Below are 21,987 nucleotides of genomic sequence, written 5' to 3'. Positions count from 1 at the left end.
ACGACAATAAAGACAATTTTATGAAGAACGAAGAATGTAAGAATAAGACATGGATGACGACAGAGATTGTGCAGCTAATGGAAGAAAGAAGGAAAAACAGGAACAATAACTCTATGTATAAAACATTACAACGAGAAATACAGAGAAAGATCAGAGAAGCCAAACAGAAAGAACTGGAGAAAACATGCCAAGAAATCGAAATTCTAGAAACTAACTACAACGAGTTCAACGTGCATAAAAAGGTAAAAAAAATTACAGTCAAATGTAAAAACAAAAGAGTAAGTAAACTTGTTAATGACAATGAAAAGATAGGTCACGTATGATCCGAAATTTCTACCGACGATACAATGCCATGTTGGAATGTATTTTTTGTCGAATTCTTTTTTTACTTCTCCGTTTGTGAACGAACGTAAAATTCACGTCAAATTCTGTAGATACTAAGGGATCCAAAATTACTGACCGCAAAGCAGTTATTAAAAATCCCGATATGAGTGAAGATGCTGTAGACTGCGCTACCCAGACGATAAAAAAATACAATATAGAAAAGAATACTGCCACCTACATTAAAAATGAAAAGGTTATCGTGGACAAAGAGAGTATTGATAATACTTGGAAAAATTACATACGAAATTGATTTTTTGATGAGAGGGAGAACCAGTTTTCAATATTTACGGAAACAGGACCACCTACACTAGTGGCAGAAATAAGAGCAGCCATAATATCACTAAAAGAAGGGAGAGCTCCAGGACCAGACGGAGTACAGTCTGAATTTCTTAAACTTCTTGATGAAGAATCTTTAAGAATACGATGTAAAATCTTCAATAATATCTATGACACAGGCAATATTCCAAAAGATTGGCTAGTTTCAGAATTTATTACGTTACCAAAGAAACAGGGAGCGAAAAATTGCGGAGAATATAGGCTAATAAGTCTAATGAGAAATACACTAAAATTTTTTCTTAAAATTATACATCGCAGAATATACAAGCTATGCGAAGAGAGAATACAAGACACAGTTTGGATTCATGAAAGGCGTAGAAACGAGAGATGCACTGTTTAGTCTACAGGTATTATTCCAAAGATGCAGAGATATAACTTGCGTGCTTTGTGGACTACCAAAAAGCATTTGACACAGTTCAACACCGAAAAATGATGGATGTTCTAACAAAAGCCCAAATATACATAAACAAGGATGTATACTTTCACCTATACTATTCAACCTATATTCAGAGGAATTATTTAGTAAAGCCTTGGAAAACGGCGAACATAGAATCCTTTTAAATGGAGAATGCCTAAACAACATCCGCTATGCAGGTGACATCGGTATTTTTGCAAACAGTTTAAACAGTTTACAGCATTTCTCATTATGTGTCTGAGATATTCTAACTTTCTCCTTTTAATCGGATACATCACTTCTCTTTCTTTCCCCATTCTTTGTAGTACAGTCTCGTTGGTTATCTTGTCCGTCCATGATATCCTCAGGAGTCTTCTGTATAGTCTTCTTGCTTCAGAAGTGTCCAGGATTCAACTCCGTAGTATAATATCGAGAAGAACATCGTAGGAGCCTTACTTTTATCTCCAGATTAAGGTTGTGGCTTTGAAAGAGTTTGGCCATGTTGTTGAATGCACTCATGGTCTTCGCTATTCTACATTTTACTTCTTGTGAGTGATCCCATTGTTCGTTTACTATTGTTCCAAGATAGGTAAGCTGTTTTACTCGGTCCACTGGTGTATTCTTGATAAGCGGTTGCACGTCTCTAATTTTATTTTTGCTGATGACCATAAATTTAGTTTTTGAACATGAAAATGCAAACAGTAGTACATTTAATAGGAAGAACAATTAATTACCTTTAAAATGGTCTACTGTAGAACGTTCTAGGACTAATTTGAAGCAAGATATGGTTCTAGTTATAAATAAAAAAGAAAACCTATTTTTTGTAGCTAGAATTGAACGCGTGAGTGTTCTTTTTACCTTCAATTCCACGTTTCTTTCACATACAGCAGAATTTTCTACATCTGGTTTTGCTGATGAATTTTCATCTTTTTTTAATTTGTACGTATATTATTTTTCCGTACATTACAAGTATGTTATTGGTTAATACATTTATTAACAAATTAACAGTGTACTTTGTTTAGACAATTTTTGAAAAAATTTTTCCTGAAAATAAATATTTTTTGTAAATTTTATTATTGGTATTAATAGGAAATGATAACAAGCATCGTCGTGTTTACTTAGGTACTGCCCTCAATTATATACGATATAAGGGTAATACTAAGAAAGTTATAATTTGGAATTTCCACCCCTGCCCTACTTTGTAATTATTTAATTATCACCTTTCCAAGCATATATTTATATCGCTTCACAATTTAAGAGCTTTACCAGAAAATACATTTAAAACTATTTTTTATACTTTTTGATTAAAAACCTTATTGATCGATAAAGCCTTTATACACTCTACTAAAGTTATAATTTTAAAAGTACACTAAACAAAACTAAAATTCTTTCTTGCAAAATTTTTTAGCCATTTGGCAACTGTGCTTTAGCGAGATAATCTAGCCTCGCGCCGTATCGCGAAGCTCGTTTATCGAGGTCGAAGTGTACCTCGCAGCGAGAGCAGGGCATTGCCTTTTTGTTTTTGAGGTCGTATGTACGCCAACTTATTCATTTCACTTATCCACGGCCACCAATACCAGGGCGGAGCGATTAGTTCGAAGAAAATTCGGACGAATAATTACGTAAGAAAGTGGAATTAGGTAAGGTGTAAGTTGGCCGTTGAGGTATTTGATGTAGAGAACAAAGAATTTGTATTTTTTTGTAATTATTTACTCAGTCGTCTGGATATCTTTGGATGATGAAATAATTGTGAAAAGTAATAGTTTTACCGAACTAGAATGGTTATTACAGGAAGGTATTAGAATTAGGGTTGGATGAATCCAAAGCAATATAAATTAAATTACACGACTGAGGACAGACTAAAGTAAGTATACGCTAAAGTAAGTGAACGCTATAAGTTTTCTATTGGCGAAACTGTGTGAACTATGTACAGAAGTATATCAAGGTTAAGATGAAGAGATAGTGCAGATAATAATGTCAGGAAGATGTTACCAAATGGCATCAAAGGAATACCAGAGGAAGGTTCTAGCAGCAGTGATGATGATACGTATATGGTATTTCTTTCAACAAAACTCGAATACTCAAAAAAATACAAAGTAACCTGGAGGTCTCAATGAAAATCAAATAAACCATGTTTTAGCAACAACAGAACTTGTCTCAAAAAGCACTAGACGCACGGTCATACAGAGGAGCAAACGCTAATACAGATCACCTTTTGGTAATAACCAAAATGAGCCAGTTAAACAGAACCTTAATTATGCCAGTTATTATGTATGCTATGGAAAGAATAACATTAAGTAAAAAAAGGAAGAAAGCTTACTAAACTTTCACGAAAAAAAAAATGAGGGCTATACTAGGCCTCAACATAACAAGGGAGGATGAGAAAACATAGTCAGATATATCAAAACACTCCGCCTAGAATGGATCGGACACATCCTGAGAAGACCACATCAAGACATGCTTCAAAGACTGACCAATTGGACTCCACTATGGCTTAAAAGAAGAGGAGGACCAAAAAGAAGATGGATAGTTGACGTGGAAGACGATATAAAAGCCATGAAGATTATATATTGGAAAGCTCAATGCAGGGACCGAAAAAAATGCAAGAAGATCAATACAGTCGCGAATACACATAACATAGCAAATTATAATGAACAAAGGAAATAATCCACCTTTAAAAAATAGGATTATTACACGCTTAGACGTGAGCCACAATCCCACGCGATTGCAAGGATGATGATGATAAATATCTACCTAATATTTAAGAATTTTTACCAAACAGAAGGAACAAATTGTGGAAAATATTGCACGAATTAGAGTTCATTTGGAAGAAGCACAAAAGAATCAGACTTGTAAGAAAAGTTTGGAGAGTTAAACAGGTTACAAATGCTCGTGGAGGGTTTACTGGAGCTTTAAGGCCCTTTATTCTTTCATTTTTTTTTACATAGGCCTTCCCTTCCTGTTTCCATTTGTTGCTTTTTTGGGCTCGTCCATCTCAATCCTATAGGTTCTCTGATGTGATCTATATCAGATGGAAAAGACAAATCATTCACTGAAGGCCGTGAGAATACAAATGTGGAAAAGGAAATCACAATAGATAATAGATATACTATAAGACAAATTTGATTTATTAACCTGAAGGAGACCTCTGACAGAGTACCAAATAAACAACTGGTCTAATTATTACAGACATGCGTGGTATCACAGTTATGGCGACGTACAATAAAGGCCTTAAGTGCAATAAAGCCTTATAGTGTCTAAACAGCTTGACCTATGAGACGCTTCTAGCGTATAGAATACGATTAGATGAAAAATCAAAAATACAAAGGCCATATAGATATAGTTTGATTATCACACATACTGGAGAAGGTAAAGTATTTGTTGACTAAGGTTTGTTAGAATTTGTTTCAAACTTGACGAAAAACTATCATGAATAAATGACTTCATGTAATGCGGATGGAACAAAATGACTCGGCTAGAAAAACGTTCCTTGATAGACCCATTGGTCAGAGAAAAGGAAGACCCAGAACAAGGTTCCTTGATAACATCAATGGATGCTATTTAGTATTCAAGTTATGGTACAAATATGCTGAGACGTCGGCCATCCAGTTTATACGTGTTTTATTGAATTTGAGAAGGCCATTGAGCAAGGAAAACATATCGAGATGTTAGCCATTATTCAGCACGTAGTTGTTGATGAAAAATACCTACGTATTATTAAGAATCTTTACTGGCGTTATAGTGCAAACATCAGGATTGACCGCGATAATTCTAAAGAGCTTGAAATACGAAAAGGAAGTAGAAGAAGAAGACAGGGCTGTCTTTTGTCCCTACTAATATTTAACATCTATTTGGAGTTACTATAAATTAACCTACAAATAAAAGACACAACATTTAAAACATATTTTTTCCTTTTCAATAAAATCTGTGGAAAAAACCAGAGTTGGAACTAAAACCATCTTGCACTTCCCCCGTATGTGCGTTATATATTTTCGTCTCGCTCTGCGGATATCGTAACCACTTTCGATGTTACAATGTCAGATTACAATTCTGTTTTTATACCAAGCCTGTTGTGGCAAACATGGTAAGTAAATGGAATCTTGACAGTTGATTATGAATCGAGCTTGTTATAATTTACGTGATGTTTTGTATTACATACTTGAAATTGCGGCATATACGTCGACACAGTTGATAATTTTTCTGTTATATCTATGTGTCTGTTGTACCTGATTCTATTATGTCTCTTCTTACCACTTCCACTCTTCCTTCTCTAAAGGGATGGATGATAAGGGAGAAAAGAAGAACACATAAACGAAATAGAAACAAAAACGTAAAGAAAGAAGAGACAAACAGAGCTGAAGAGTGTAATATGATATCTTTGTATCATCCCCATCTTCCAATCAACCACTAAATGGTGTCCCCAAAATAAGAAACGCAGGAATTATTTAAATATGGACTTCCAGTCACAATCTGGTAACTTTTATTTAACTAACAGTAACTGGATATAACCGTTGATTGAATAACCCAAATGGGTTATTCAATCAACGATATAACTAACTTAACAACCCAAACTTCAAGATTAAACTAAAAGATTAAAAAAATTCACTCCACTGACTATATTTCCACCAATCATAAACTTTATAAATGCTGCTCTGAAGCTTTGCTATTTTCCTACTTCTTAGAATCATAATCATGATTGCCGAAAAAGGTCAAGATTCTACAGACCGAGGAATAGTCTAGCAAGGTGTATGGAAGACTCCTTTATGAAAGGCTCGTAGTGTTCCTAGATGACCAAAAGTCTATACAAACGACTTGCCTATTCTTTAAAATCCATCCTATAGGATTCTTCTTCATCTAGATGGAACGGTTCTTCTCGTAGCGGACAAAAGAGCACGAGCCAAAGAATGACAGACGAATATATATATATATATATATATATATATATATATATATATATATATATATATATATATATATATATATATATATACAGTAAAGTATGCAGCTATATAGATAGCTTCAAGTCATAAAATAAGGAGTAAATTATATTAACATTTGCTACAAGATCGATTCTTGTAAAATAAACTAAATATCTTTGTTAACCTCACAATAGTAATAATAATAATCTGCTTACAGACCCAAAGTCTTACCACAATACAAGCCTAAAGTTCCTATTAAAACCAATAGTATACCTTTGGTGGAATAAATGGATGTCTGCAAAAAGAATGGTCTCAAATGTGCAGATTGCAGGTCAACGTATTTTATTGGAAAGTATGAGTAAGAAGAGATCGCGAAGAATGCCTCGAACCGAAAGTGAAAACTAACCAGATAAGAATCCGTAACACTGACACTATTAACGTATAAAAATATTTTATAATGCTCTTATGACTTTCTCTTTCACCGTCAAGCAAAGAAGAACAGTTCGACGACACCATGTTTTAGCAATGAAAACAAAAGTGTTTTTTACCAGTGAGATTTTAGCACGTTAGATTTTTTTGTATGTAAATCGTAGTCAGTAGTACAAAATAGTCTACCTAATGCTCTAAAATGATTCAATTTTATTTATAAATAGATTTATAAAGAAGAGATAGAAATTTGAGGTTCAGGAACCATTTTAGCAACCTAAAAACTGTGCTTCTAAGCTTTGTTAATATCTGTAAAATGGGCAACGTGGGCACAGCAACAAGAAGAATCTACGATATTGTTGGCTGGCGCATAAAAGCTTTTGCGAAAAAATTAAACTGTTTAACTCACGGGAAAACGGCTAAACACGGTAAACGAAGATCTGAAATTGTTGAGGGTACAAGATTGGAGAACCCTAGCACAGGATGCAAAGAACTGGAAGAAAATTATTGGAGTCTTGGACCTTAAGACCATTCAAACTCTCAAATCTTACAATAATAACTGTATAAAGACATTGATGAATCCTTAAGATTCTCCATATTAAAACAAATCTAGAAAACCTTAAAGAGTATCATAATGAATACTAAAAACACTAGTGTTGTGAACACTGTCGTCACAGAACGGTAGACAAATGGCTCATAGCTTATGGCCATAGAACACTGGATAATTGAATTATATAAAGTCCAATGCACTAGGGTGACTAAAAAATAGCAGCTCCGAAAAATAATTAAAATTGCTGGTATTGGAGGTTTACCTACTAAACTGAGCTGATTTTTATTGAACGCTTAGTCGCTGACTAATGCCGGCATCCCCTCTTCGAAAACCTTCCCCTTGGCCCGTCGACTTGGAAATCCCAATATCTCTACAAATGGAATCAACTCCCATTATATAACTATGAGCGATATCCAAGTCAAGCCCAAACAATTCTAAAAGAAATCGTTTGTTTTGTGATGTTTCGTTCGATTGACCGACCATCGGCAAAGGGGAAGATCATTTCCAGGAGTTGACTACAACCACCTTCACCTCGATCCTTGCCGTCCCTCCCATTTCTTAACAAGTAAAAGCCTAAAACAAGGCTATCTGGGAGGAATACATTCCCTGGGTAACTTTTAGCTAATAGGCATCCCTTACGGAATCTCTTGTTTACCATTATTTAATCAATTTTATTCCGTATAATGTTTCAAGATACCAATACCAATGTAATATACCCAATTATAAGATAGCTAACCCAGCTAACAAAGAAAACCATTGTATATAACCATTTTATACTACAATGGGTAGTATTTGTACTAAGACAAATCACAGAAAAGGCCGTCGAGTACAAAAAACCAGCATATCTATGTTTTATAGACCTGACGAAGCCTTTCGATCGCATCCAAGTCGAAGACGTCTTACACCTACTGTATAAAAGAAACATACCAATCAATATTATACAAACCAGGTCTGTTGGATATTGAGAGAAGCGAAAAGATAAGAAGAGCATGCGATATAGAAGACATAAATGGATGAGTGACAAAACGGAAACAGGAGTGGAACGAACACATTAGTAGAATAACAGAGGATAGGGTAGTACTAATAGCATGAGATAAGTCACCAAATGGACGAAGAAGTATTGGCAGACCAAGAAAAAGATGGTGCGATAATTTAAACAATTTAGGAGGCTAATATTATAGATAGAAGATAGAAGGCAAAAGATCTCAATGGCGCAGAAGGACATCGTGGTTGAAGAACATCAACACTGGAGACAGTGGGCAGGAATGACTACCATACATCTATTTAGAGCAGCTGTCAACAAAGTTGTATGAACCAACATGATTGCCAACATCCACAGAGGATAGGCACCAAAAGAAGAAAATTGAAGAAGAAACAGGCTTTAAAGCCAACATACAAGAAGGAAGAAGAAGATTACAAGATTGTTGCTTTTTTGCTACCAAAAATAGATGAAAATTCAGTCTACTTTTTGATGAACATGAATATATTTTTGAAAGAGAGTTAAAAATAATAATTTCTTTGTCCCAATAGATGTTTTGTCGCCATCCGCAATTTTTTTTTAAATAAGAAATTTCACTACTGACCCAATATTAAGCAACAATAAATTTAACAGATAAGCCACCGTACGTCGTACCATTAGACAGTTCTCGCCAAATTCGCATATCTTTTCGATTGCGATAACGCTAGGCACATAACGCTATGTCGTAAAGATACTCAGGTAACCTATATAGCCTGTAGAGTTTGTTGAACTCCAGTTCGAGGTTAAATAGAGGGGAAGCGGACCGTTCCATTGGCCGCAACGAGGTACATGTGCTGTTTTTGCATTCAACATTCAACCTCCAGTTTTAATTTCATCTTGCCCCAGATTCTGCGGCCGCCGACCGAGGTGAACGCACTAGCCTCGTTCCGAGGGGCCATCGACCTCGATACTCTCTCCTGTGAGTCTATTCGGCAAGAACCGAGAATCGACAACCCGGCGACGAGGCTACGCACAGTGACACGGATCTAGAATATAGAGATGGAAAGTGACGGCAGCAGATTTTAATGAAGTCACGTGTTTTGTTAGATAATGTGGGAAGAGAAAAGATTCGAACGGAAAAAGTGAGAGCATGTAAAATAACTGTATTTATTATCTTTTAATAGGCTACTTTAGATATTTTCGATGAATATCTTATAAATGAAGACAACATTCCAATAGATTGGATTTTTATTAGCTCAAGAAACGAAAAAAAGATTTTGACCAAAATAATTGAAAAGCATTTTTCAGATATCGAAGAATCAAGCGGTTTCTGCACAAGCTCATCAAACGGTTGTATATTTAGGAAAAATTTACGGCAATTTGCTAACATAAAAGTTATTTGGAGTGTTCTAGATGATGAGAATATAAGTATAGTGAAACCCATCACAATATAATAAAATCACATCAATAATAAGCAATGATTTAGAAAATTCTTTTTATTACATCAAAAGAACGAACACTTTTTCCATTCAACATAATTGGTTGAATGAGTTACTTGGATTTTGGTTTTTCCTTATCTCTAAATCCATTATATCTACAACAAGCTTATAAAATCCGAATACATATTTCAATATATTGGCTTAGCAGAACTTCGGCACAAATCAGTCTTAATTATTTACCAAAAACAAAGCATGCAATATTGATTGTTATAAATTAGAACACATTCGGTAACGGTTCTTTCCATCTCTACCACAGTTAGAGGAATAAAAGTGAGTGAACGAAAGAGAGAGAAGGCTGCAGCAACGGTAAGAGACAGATCATGCGTTGAAGGCCGAGGTGAATGAACTAGCCTCAAACCGTGCCACTATTGCCCTAGATACTGTCTTACGCGAACTGAAAAGTGAAAACAGAACCTGCGCCGAGCACTCGAACGAGGCTAATTCGCTTAGAAAACAAGGAATTAACAAATGACTTCCTAATAAAGCAAAATTGGAATGATTTAATTTAATAAGCGATGATTGTTGTTCTGGATTTTTCAATCCGGGAATTATTATAAATGTTATATTTTTGGTGGTTCGCAAAAGTTGGGTTAGGTTAGGGCAGGTAATGGTGTCGAGATTTAATAGATATTTACGTAAATTATGAAGAAAAATGTTAATAAATTTGAAATTATAAATGAGTAAATAACAGAACATATATTTATATCAGTGCGTCAATATTATTTTGGACCATTATATTTATAGACAATAGATCCTAAAAAAAAAATGTACCGCATAAAATTTATACACTTTTGCAATTTTTGTTTTATTTAAAAAATAATGTGCATCTCACCAGCTAAAACTTTTCCTAGTAGATTCTCGTTCTCGTTCTCTGTAGTCTGTTGTGTAAAGTTGATAACATTTTCTTCAATCTCCATATCTTCAACCGGTCCGGCAGTGGCACAAGCAGTTTCCTTATATTCATTGACCGTCATTTTTTGCAAATTTGTTGCAGAGTTTCCTAACACTGATGAATGAATTACGATATAATATCAATTTTCTGATTCAACCAACTTCACATACCGGTGATACGTGCGATTTTTCACTCAGAAAAATGTTTTTTGTTTTAAAAATTTGTTTAAAATGTACTAGCCGAGAACGACACAAGACGAATGTTCAAATATGAGCTGTGTGCGCAACTCTGTTAGGTTTGCTTGACGTTTACATGTTGCAGACGCGTTGTTGCCGTTTCGCAGAGAAATCACAGACAGTAAATACTTACTAAGCAGAAAAAAGAAACAAACCATTGCATATTTATTTATATAATATCTAATATATATATATATATATATATATATATATATATATATATATATATATATATATATATATATATATATATATATATTGTATATATGATGAATATTCCTTTGATGATTCATCATATATACAATATATGAAGTTATAGAGGGTTAAGAAAATGATTCCTTTTTCTGAACCTAGTATAACTTTTGGAAATATGAAAAATAAGAAAGTACAAGGGACAAATGTAATAACTTCTTTTTTACGTGCCATCTCTGCGACGGAGGTTGGCAATCATCATGGGTATTCTGATCTTAGATGCTCAGATACTGCCGCTCTGAATAGTTCGATTGATGTACATCTGCACCATTCCCTCCAGTTACGCATCCATGAGATTCTTCTCCTTGTGAAGTGTGTTAGACATCAGGCTTATGGTGCGGTGGTCGGTGCATTCTCTAGCATTTTTCTTTTTTAGAAGACAAATAAAAAATGTTAAGGCCAACTATTTATTGGTTATGTCACTTCTTCTTCTTCTTCTTCACTGGCTTTACAACTTGGGGTGAGTCTTCGCCGCACCCACTACGCCCTCCATCCTCTACGATCTTGCGCTTCTATTTCCCATTGTTGTACCCCAATTCTAGATAAATCGGCTTCAACATCATACTTCCATCTTTTTCTTTATCAGAGCAGATTTTCTTTATCAGAAACCCTAACAGAGCAGATAAAATACCTCGGGCAAAAAGCGAGACAATGGGTGCTCGATCTATTTAACATCTGTCGCTCTACCTACCAGATTCCAAAACTGTGGCGTAAATCAAAAGTAGTAGCCCTTCTGAAACCTGGGAAAGACCCTGAATTATCGAGTAGCTACCGTCCGATATCCCTGCTATTCCATTTGTATAAATTGTATGAACGCCTCATTTTAAACCGCATCCAGGAAAAATTAGATGCAAAACTAGTACCACAACAAGCAGGCTTCAGACCAGGTAAATCATGCACAGGCCAAGTGCTGAACCTAACAGAATACATAGAGGAGCGATTTGAGCAGAAAGAGATAGTGGGAGTAGCCTTGATAGACCTCACAGCGGCCTATGATACGATAAACCACAGAACCTTGCTAACTAAGATCTATAACACTGTGCTTGACTATGACCTGGTAAATATCATTAGATCACTGTTGTGTAATAGACGTTTCTACGTTTTGCTAAATGGAAAGAAGAGCAGATGGAGAACCCAAAAAAATGGCCTACTCAAGGAAGTGTTCTGGCGCCGTCCTTATTTAACATCTACACCAACGACCAACCAATGCACCCTCAGACTGAGAGTTTTGTCTACGCTGATGACCTTGGTATAGCCGTAAAGGGGAAAACACTCACCCAAGTAGAGTCGACAATGGAAGAGGCTTTAAACATGATGTCAACTTACTACAAACAAAACTCATTAAAGCCAAACCATACTAAAACCCAAGTATGTGCGTTAAATGAAACATGTAAAATAATTACCGGTTGTATGAAGCCTACCCCTATACCCCTACTGTACCGCGTAGCTGGATTCGCATCACCAGACAACCGTAGATGCGATTCACAATATGTGGGGAAGTTCAGGCAAACTTTCAATGAAAGGCACCAATTATACGGGTTTGACGAACCGCCAGGAATCAGCTGACTTAAATCAAGGAAAAGGTTTATGAGAAATGTCAGCGTCGAACCACCCGAAATATTCCTCCTACATCCAAAACGACCTAATGGAATGAACCTGGACTGGAGAACCTGGCGGACACTCAATCGCATACGCACAGGTGTTGCCCCTGTAAAACAGAACCTCATTAAATGGGGCATCAAGACAGACAGCGACGCACGTTGTGAATGTGGGGAAATACAGAACGTGGAGCACCTGCGAGTATGCAGACTTTGCCCATCACAGTGCACCTTCGATGATTTATGGCTCGCAAATACAAAGGGTGTAGACGTAGCCCGATATTGGACAGAAAAACTGTAGTCGGATCCAGACATGACAAAGTAAAGTAAGTTTCTTTATCAGTCGGGTATGCCACCCGACTGATAAATTTCATTAAAGAGGACATCCATATACTCACTTTCTATTATTTTAAGGATATCAATAGGCAGTTGATCTGGCCTCGGGCTTTTCCGTTTCTGGTGTTCTTTAGTGCATAGCATATTTCTTCCTTTGTAATTTCTATATTTGTTTTTCTGTCCTCGGAAGATATGTCTTATAGGTTTCCTCTTTCGTCGTCGAAGAGCTCTTCTATATATTCTTTCCATCGTGTTAGCTTTTCGTCAGTCGTTATCATAGTATTTCCATTTTTATCTAAAAGAGTTGTGTTGTGGTTTCTTTTTTGTCGCCTTGCCATTTCTTTAACCTTTTTATGTAGGTTGAATAGGTCGTATTTTTTCTAAAGATCTTCTATCTCTTTACATTTTCCTCATAGTAAGTTTGTTTTGCCTCTCTTATCATTTTTCTGATTTCATTGTTAATGATTTTGTAATTGTGACTGTCTTTGTTATTGGCTTGTCTTCTTTGGTCCATCCTGCCGAGTATTTCGTCGGTCATCCAGTTGTTTCTTTTTCTTATCGGTTCTTTTAATATCTCTTTACATGGAACGAGTAGGCAGTTTTTTAATGTTATCCATTGTTGGTTTATCTCGTTAGGTGTTAGTATCTAATTTATCATAGTTTTCGTATATATTCTGTTGGAGTTTGTTATGTATATCAGCTTGTTCCAGTCTTCTAATATCTAATTTTGGAGTTCTTAGTTAATTAAATATAATAGTAATGTATTTTGACATACATTTTAGGTAACTTATTTGATAAATCACGTTTAAAGCTTTAAATGGCGAATAATGAATGTTGTTTTACTGACTTGTTGCAAAAAAACTTAAGAATTCCTAATTTTCAATAAATATAACTATTACCAAAATGAACCCGCAACCTTGATGTTGCGTGGAAATTTGGGTATTGTAGTATTAAAATATCCTCAAAATTTCAGAGTGGTTTATCAATAAGTTGAAGGGTTATTTAAATTGTTTATTGTAAACAAATTTGCTTTGCAATAATGTAAGTCAGAAAAAATTAACTTGATATCAAAAACATTGTAATTTTTTTCTTATAAATACTATGAATACCTTTTTTGCTATTGACCGGGGAAAAATGATTTTTGTTTGTATTCGAAAAGCGTTAATTCCTCTTTTTGTAATTCATAGCTGGTTTGTTTATATCAATTAAGAAATCTTATTAGCGACATTTGAAAGATCAAAAACTGAAGTTTTAAAAATGATTTCGCCTTTGAACGGAGTCCTTTACAAAGCTTCAAAATGTGGAGCTCCAATTCAGTCAGTTGGGAGTAGTGGAGGAGGAAGTTATAAAAAAATGAAATATCAACTCTAGCTTTAGACTATATTTCCGGTTATTGCTGATGGATTTGACGTTTTTGACAAAAATTTATATTTTGTAAAAAAAGTTTGGCAAGCTACTTCTTCTTTAAGTGCTATCTCCGCGACGAAGGTTGGCAATCATCATGGCTATTCTGACCTTCGAGGCAGCTGCTCTGAACAATTGCCTTGAGCTGCAACCAAACCACTTTCTCAGTTTCTTCAACCAGGAAACGCGTCTTCTTCCTACGCTTCTCCTACCCTCTACTTTTCCTTGAATTATGAGTCTCAAGATGTTGTATCTTTCGCCTCTCATCCCATGTCCGAGATATTGCAATTTCCTTTCTTTTATTGTATTTTCCATTTCCCTCTCTCTGCCTATTCTCCTTAACACTTCAGTATTCGTGACTCTATCTACCCATGGAATCCTTAACAATCTTCTAAATGTCCACATTTCAAACGCGTTAAGTCGATTTATAGTATTCCGGTTTAATGCCCATGATTCAGCTCCATAGGCAAGCTAATACTTAGACAAAATAGGTAAATTTTAGTACTGCTTTTTATAAATTTTTTTTAAAGTTTTCCTGATCATCATGATATTAACAAAAGTTAAAGCTGGTCGTACTTCAAAGACTACCGATAGTGCTATTTGGATACTTATTAAAGAAGATTGCCGAGCTTTTTCTAGAGATTGGCTGAAAATGAGCCATTTTCAGCCAACAGGTAAGTTTTAACAAGAAACACTTATCTCATTAAGCAAGGTTAAGTTCCCGATATCTGTAATGGTCTGGGATTGTATGTCCTGTCAAGGAGATGAACATTTTCTTTTCATTGATGGCACTGTTAATGCTAGGAAGTATAAAAGTATTTTATAAGAGCAATTATTGCCTTTCATTAATAAAATTCAACTGCCAAATGAGAGATTTATATTGCACAAGATAGCGCAATCTACCATACAGCGAAATCCATAACATCATGGTTGCAGGTACTAATATTCCTGTTTTAAAATGGCCTTAAAGCAATCCTGATCTATCGAGACTCTTTTGCATAAAATGAAAATGCACTTAGAACTACACCAGCTCAGACAATTCCTGAATTAAGAGGTAAATTTCGGAAAATTTGAAATAACTTTCAACCAGATTACTGCCAAATATTGGTAAGCGATGGATACTACACCAAAGAGAATTGATGGCATTTTAAATCATAAGGATGACACCACACAGTGGTAACGCTGACTAAATATTTGGTCCAATTAATTTGCTCCAGACATTACTTTTTCTTTTTGTTTATTTTATAATTATTGTTGTTGATAAAAGTATAAGATATAGTTGATTTTTTGGCAAAACCACACAGTATCAAATAACTTTAATATTATTGGTTTTATTTATAATGGTTAAATAAATTCTAATTCAGAAAAATAAAATTGTTTTGCTCATTGGTTTTGGATCAATTCATATGCGTCTGGTCTCATATTTGCTTGAATTTCTTTAGTTACTTCTCTGGGAGTACTAGCTTGATGTTCAATTGATTCAAATTCAGATCAATATCTTCATAACTTTGATAATTTTGATCTAATTGGAAATCGTTGAGTATCAAGTTCTGGAAGAACTAGGAAAGGACGGTGGTAAATAGTTAGAAAAGATATATCTGGAAACTCATATTGTTATAAGCAAGATATAAACATAGAGAAGTTTACATAGCATAGTAATAAAGACATAGATAATAATAAAGAAGTTTCTATTTTAATATGAGTATATTAGGAACAGTCCATAACTTTTGCAGTTATTATAATAAATTGTTTACGCCTAACTGTAACCGTTAATAAAATACTGTAAATATTGTCCTCAAGCTAACCTAAACGGTTAAAATTTTATGATAGATGTTGAATATTTGGTATCTCTGTGACAGCGGTAGCTGAAACGTTGAAATGGATAAGACCACAGAAACTAGAAACAGTGAGAAGAGCCTAGAAGTGTTTAGAAGTTAGGTTAGGTCATAGATATATAATACAAACAGACTAAGCGCTGCTATACAAACGCGTGGAAAAAAAATTTTTTAGTGTTGTACCATTGCTTAGAACTAGACGAACTGCAATACTACCGAATGTGCTGGCGGACGCACGAGGATGCAAGCAAATAAATAGGAGAAGAGGAAGTTATATATGAGTTTTAGCTGAACAAATGTTTTAATTTCGAATCCCAAAATGTGTTTGACCAAACACCAAACAACGATATCTTTACTGACGCATCCTTAATTATTGTTGATAGACAAATTTTAATTAAACATTCTATAATTCAGTGATTCGGCAACACCGCCGAGTTGTTTTATTGTTGACCCACTAACTCATATTTATCCTTCGGTCGGTCACCGCACTCTTGATATAGCGTATTTTATTCTTGGAGTACTCTAATGGAGTGGGCCGTGTGAGAATTTTTGGAGGAGAGAAAGGGGCGCCGCCGGTTCGAATGTAGTAACAGCTTAGAGTACTTTCACTTTTTTCTAAGCCAATTATATGACAACGGTGGTACTGCACGTGATATAGATGGTTGTTTATGTCGATGACCTACCGCAACATGCAGCGATGAAAGAAAGTTTTAAAAAGTTTGTTTTGGTATTGTCATAACTAATTTTATTATGGTATGGTGTTATAAAACTATGTTATGATATGCAATTGCATGCATGTTGCAAATGATTAATTAGTTTCTGCTGAAACTTATTCAATGAGGCTATCAAAGTAATTCGGTGCTGAAATAAACGGTTTTTTTCTACAAGATTTAGTTTAATTTTTATATTTTGTAGATGAGAAAACTAAAAGTAGGCCAATAAAGGAAAAATCTTATACAGGTTTTTGAAAGTTCTAAAAGGTATATGTATATGAGGGTTACTGACAAATTCTTGAAGATATACTACAGCTGACTTTGCTTTTTTTTAACAATCATAAAAGGTAAAAAAATCATTTTGTGCCTATAAAACGTCTCTTATCAGTTTTAGAGAAAAATGTTTCAAACAAAAGTTGTAGTATCTTAAAAAATTCTTTAATTAGCGAACTTCTGAGTTAAAATACATACACAATTGATCGAGATAATTGCTAAAATCCCTTATTGTTGCAGTACTTTATAAATAATAATCACTTTGTTTTTTGCATAATTAAGTATTATAAGATAAATACTTGAAATTATGACAATTATTGGATTTTTATTTTTCTTCTTCAAGTTCCGCTCCTATCGGAGATTGGAAACCATTCAGGCAATTATAATTTTGTTGGTTACGAGCCTGAATAGTTCAATTGAACTGCATCCAAACCATTTACGGAGATTGCGTAGCCACGAGATTTTACGTCTTCCTACGCTTCTTCTGCCTTTGATTTTACCCTGCATCATATTCCTTAGTAGTTCGTATTTTTCACCTCTCATGATGTGCCCCAAGTATTCAAATTTCCTGATTTTTATGGACTTTAAAACTTCGCATTGTTTTCCTAGTTGTTTGAGAACTTGTTCGTTTGTTTTGCGATCCATCCATGATATTTTCAAAATACGTCGGTAACACCACATTTCGAATGCTTCTAGGTTTTTAATGTTAGATTTTTTAAGTGTCCAAGCTTCAACCCCATACAAAAGGGTAGAGAAAATATAACATCGAAGCATTCTTATTCGGAGCGATATATTGATATCGCGATTACAAAAAAGTTTTCTCATTTTATTAAAAGTTGACCGTGCAATTTCAATGCGGCATCTTATTTCTTTTGTCTGATCAGTATCTTCTGTGGTCCATGCTCCAAGGTATTTGTACGAAGATATTTGTTCAATTTCTGTATTATCTAGTACTAGCTTAACTTTGATGTTTTGTGCTCTTGTAGATATTATGAACTTGGTTTTCTTCAAATTTATTTTTAATCCATAATCGTTGCAATATATATTTAGTTGTTCAGCAAGGTGTTGCAGTTCTTCTAGTGTTCCTGCCAGAAGGACGGTGTCGTCGGCATATCTTATGTTAATAAGTGGCTCACCGTTTACTATAAGGCCCTCACTGACCTCGGCAAGCGCTAAATTTGAGATGGCTTCACTGTATAAATTGAATAACAAGGGTGATAAAATACGCCCTTGGCGGACCCCACAGCGAATCTGAATATCCTCGGTTAGTTCATTTTCAACTTTCAGTTTTGCTGTTTGTTTCCAATAGAGGTTACATGTCATTCTAGTGTCTCTGTTGTCTATGTTTTTATTTAATAAAATTTCTTTAAACCTATTATGCTGCACTCTGTCAAATGCCTTCTCAAAATCAATGAAACAGGCATATACTTCCTGATTTATATCTAAGCATCTCTGCGAAAGAACACTTACTGCAAACAGTGCATCTCGTGTTCCCAGTCCTTTCCTAAATCCCCTTTGTGTATTACTTATGCCTTCATCTAATTTCTTATGTATTCTATAGTGAATTACTTTTAAAAACAAATTCAAGACATGACTCATTAAGGCTATGGTGCGATGTTCATTGCACTCTTTGCATTGGCTTTTTTGGGTAGAAGTAGGAATGTTGATTGGAGCCATTCTTTAGGTATTATACCTGTTCTATATATGGTATTGAATAGATCCAAAAGAAGATCAATAGATTCAGTATTCACAATTTTGAGTAATTCGATAGGAACTTCATCAGGCCCGGGAGATTTACCACCTTTAGCTTGTTTCATTGCATATTCAATTTCTTCTCGTATAATGGCAGGCCCAGTATCATCCTTAAATTCTTTTGGTGCTTCTGTTCTCTCTTTGTCTTCAAAAAGTTGTGCTATATATTGTGTTCATCTCTGCATTTTTGTTTATATCTGTTATAAGTGCACCACTTTCATCTCTTACTTGCCTAGTTTGAAGTGTTTTTCTCATTCCTGTTAATTCTCTAATTCTTTTATGCATGTTAAAAAAGTCATATTTTTTCTCAATTTCTTTTAGTTCTTGGCACTGCTCATGTAACATTCTCTCCTTAGCTTCTTTTATTCTCTTTTTAATTAATCGACCAGTTTCATTATATTTAATTGGATTTTTTGTTTTAAATGATTTTCTTTCATTCATTAATAATAGTATTTCTTCAGTCATCCAGTCTTATGTTTTCTTTTCTTTGGTTTTAAGTTTTCATTTTCTGTTTTAATTATTGATACTTTTAAATTTTCCCATTTCTGATCAATGTTATAACAACTTTTATTCAGTTCTTGGGCATTACGTAGATTTTCAGTAAGAGTTTTTACAGTTTGTTCCTTTGTTTGTGGTTCCCTTAATATCTTAATATCAATTCTACTTTGTGTGGGTTTTTTAATCAGTTTCAATTTGGTTCGTAATGTGACTACTATGGGGTTATGGTCTGAACCGATGTTTGCTCTAGGGTAAGTTTTGGCAGATAGTATATAATTACGAAATCTTTGTCTAATGAGGACAAAGTCAATTTGATTTTTTTTTCAATTCACATGCACCCTTTAAATGGTAGCATTCCGTGGGATTTCCATATTTGGGGGTCCATTGATCATATGAAATAATAAAACCCCTTTAACTTTGCAGTTCCTTTCTAAAGTACCTCTCTCTCTCGGGGGGATAAAGGCAAAGATATTGATTTTGTTTGACATATTATTATGGATTTCAAAAAATAAATTACGCGATCGTTTATCGTCAATCGTTTAGACCTGTACTATAATATATAATTTATAGGTATACGGTACACGATTTTTAAAAATAGTACAAAATAGAAAACAATTTCTTCTCATTAGACAACAGCCAACAACCGTTAAATGTATATATTTAAATACTTTCACTCTCATTTCGCCGTGCGTTGGTTTGTAAGTAATCACTAGGAACACCGTAGTGCGTGAGAAATATTTAAAATAGTTTATAGTTTTAGAGTCCTCTTATGTAACTGTCAAATAAAAAATATGTATCAAGTGTCGTTGCTGAATAGAATAGAATAAAAATATGCTTTATTGTCACTGAAAATTGTACCATTTTATGGACAAAGCTTCCAAAATGACAGAAAAATATCAATAACAATTTAAAATTTACTAAAATTACATAATGTCACAAAATAAAAGATAATAAAATATACAATCCATTGCAAAATTTAAATAAATTGCAAATTGCATAATAAAATCTTACGAACTAAGTTTCAGTTGCTGCATATGATACCCAAATATATATAAAAATACTTTAGTTATACTGTATCCATAAATTTAGTGTCTCATTATAAAAGTTATTTTAATAACAGCTGTAAAACTGAATAATCCCTTGTAAATACTCTATTGTTGTATAATTATCACAGCTACCAAAGCTGCCAGGACCGGCATAATAGCCAAGCATAGCACAACTGTATATAGGTATATATAATCAGATCAAATATTATCATTCAAGCATAATGTCAAAAAACTCTTTTTATAAACATACAAATTTCCCATAATTATTGTTATTAATCAGTATTTTAAGTCTCAACGAAGAAAATGTTTTGTGTCTGTTTTGTGTTTTATTGGCACTAGTTTTCACACTGGCCAGTCAATTTCATAATGATTTTTTTAGACTATAACTTATCACTAACTCAGGGGAGTACTGTGTAGTGTCTGTGTTATTAAGTAAATGTCTTGTTACTTTAGTAAAGTCGACTTCATTGTCTTTACAAAGAGACGCTAATTGTATCTGAACGTCTGAGGTCCCTTCGGTGAGTACCGATTTACTCGTTTTAAAAGGTTCATATTTATTCATGTTGACTTGTTATGTTTAAGTTTTCCGTTTCATGTCTAAAAAAGTTGGCAAAAAATGGGAAATATTCTTTATTAATAATTTTACGAAAAAAAATTATTCTTCATTGAAGGTTATGCATCACATAGAAATCATTAACAGATAATCTTATAAAATATTAAGTGGTAGATAGGAAAAATCAAAATTATTAATTAATACTGAAGAGGAAAGTGATTTTAAATTTAGATATGCAAAAAAATGTAATTTTAAAATGTTTGTAGCTATTAAAAATTATGTCCAAGTTTAGATTCATGGCCTTCTAATAATTAAATAATACATTTAAAAGAAAAAGTAAATAAAAAAATACTTTTACATTTGTTGATTTTGTATATTGAATAAGGTAAATTAGAAATAAAATTAAAAATTAATGCACCTACTGACACATCATTAAAAGGTCATGAATCTAAATTTAAAAATAATTTTTAAATCCTACAACCAAATTAAAATAACATTTTATGCTGCACCTAAATTTAAAAGCACTTCACTTTTAAGCATAAATCAATATTTTTGATTTTCGGTGTATACCACTTAAACTTTTATAAATTTGATTATTGATTATTGATTTCTATGAAATGCAGAAATGTTTATGAAGAATAGTTTTTTTCATGAAATTAATAATAAAGAAATTTCCCATTTGTTGCCAACTTTTTCAGACATACTTTATACCGTACTAACGATTAAAACACTTCTTTCCTTACATGAAGTATAAAATATAATCATATTTAGCTATATGTATATATCTACATTAATTCATTTTAATTTTCACTTCACCATTTTATTATTTCACTTGCAATTTTTTTAACAAAACAAAAATTGTTTATGACTTTCAAAATTTGGATATATTTAATATATTTAATAAAGAATCGAGACAGAAAATATAATAATTAATTAATTCTAATACTCCATCAGTTTATGTATTTTTTCCCTTAATTATCTAGATATTTATTTAAATTAAATATGTAATGTAAATGACAAATAAAATATAAAATTCGTTAAGCCGGCCCTTTTTACTATTTACCTGAAGAGGCAAATCCCTTTATGGCTTCGACTTTATCAGCGGGATACTTTTAAATTCTGCATAAGTCAGT

The 21,987-nt window shown here is 33.7% G+C and overlaps 1 protein-coding gene across 3 annotated transcripts in view; it reads right to left on the bottom strand.

Moving 5' to 3' along the window:
• Positions 1-21,987, bottom strand: part of Eip75B (Ecdysone-induced protein 75B) — a 395,498-nt gene that overhangs the window by 169,755 nt on the left and 203,756 nt on the right. Inside the window, exon 1 of one of the 3 annotated variants that reach the window (XM_072525093.1) lies at positions 10,299-10,609. The exons of the other annotated variants lie outside the window; for them this stretch is intronic. Coding sequence (XP_072381194.1) covers positions 10,299-10,440 — 142 coding nt within the window. The 5' untranslated portion in view covers positions 10,441-10,609. Of the gene's footprint in view, positions 1-10,298; positions 10,610-21,987 lie in introns of those variants that run through there. 3 annotated transcript variants of the gene reach the window in all.

The sequence above is a fragment of the Diabrotica undecimpunctata genome, chromosome 3 (genome assembly GCF_040954645.1).
Source record: "Diabrotica undecimpunctata isolate CICGRU chromosome 3, icDiaUnde3, whole genome shotgun sequence".
Classification (NCBI taxonomy): Eukaryota; Metazoa; Arthropoda; class Insecta; order Coleoptera; family Chrysomelidae; genus Diabrotica; species Diabrotica undecimpunctata.
The sequence above is the reverse complement of the archived record's forward strand: the minus strand, read 5'-3'. Positions and strand labels throughout refer to the sequence as shown.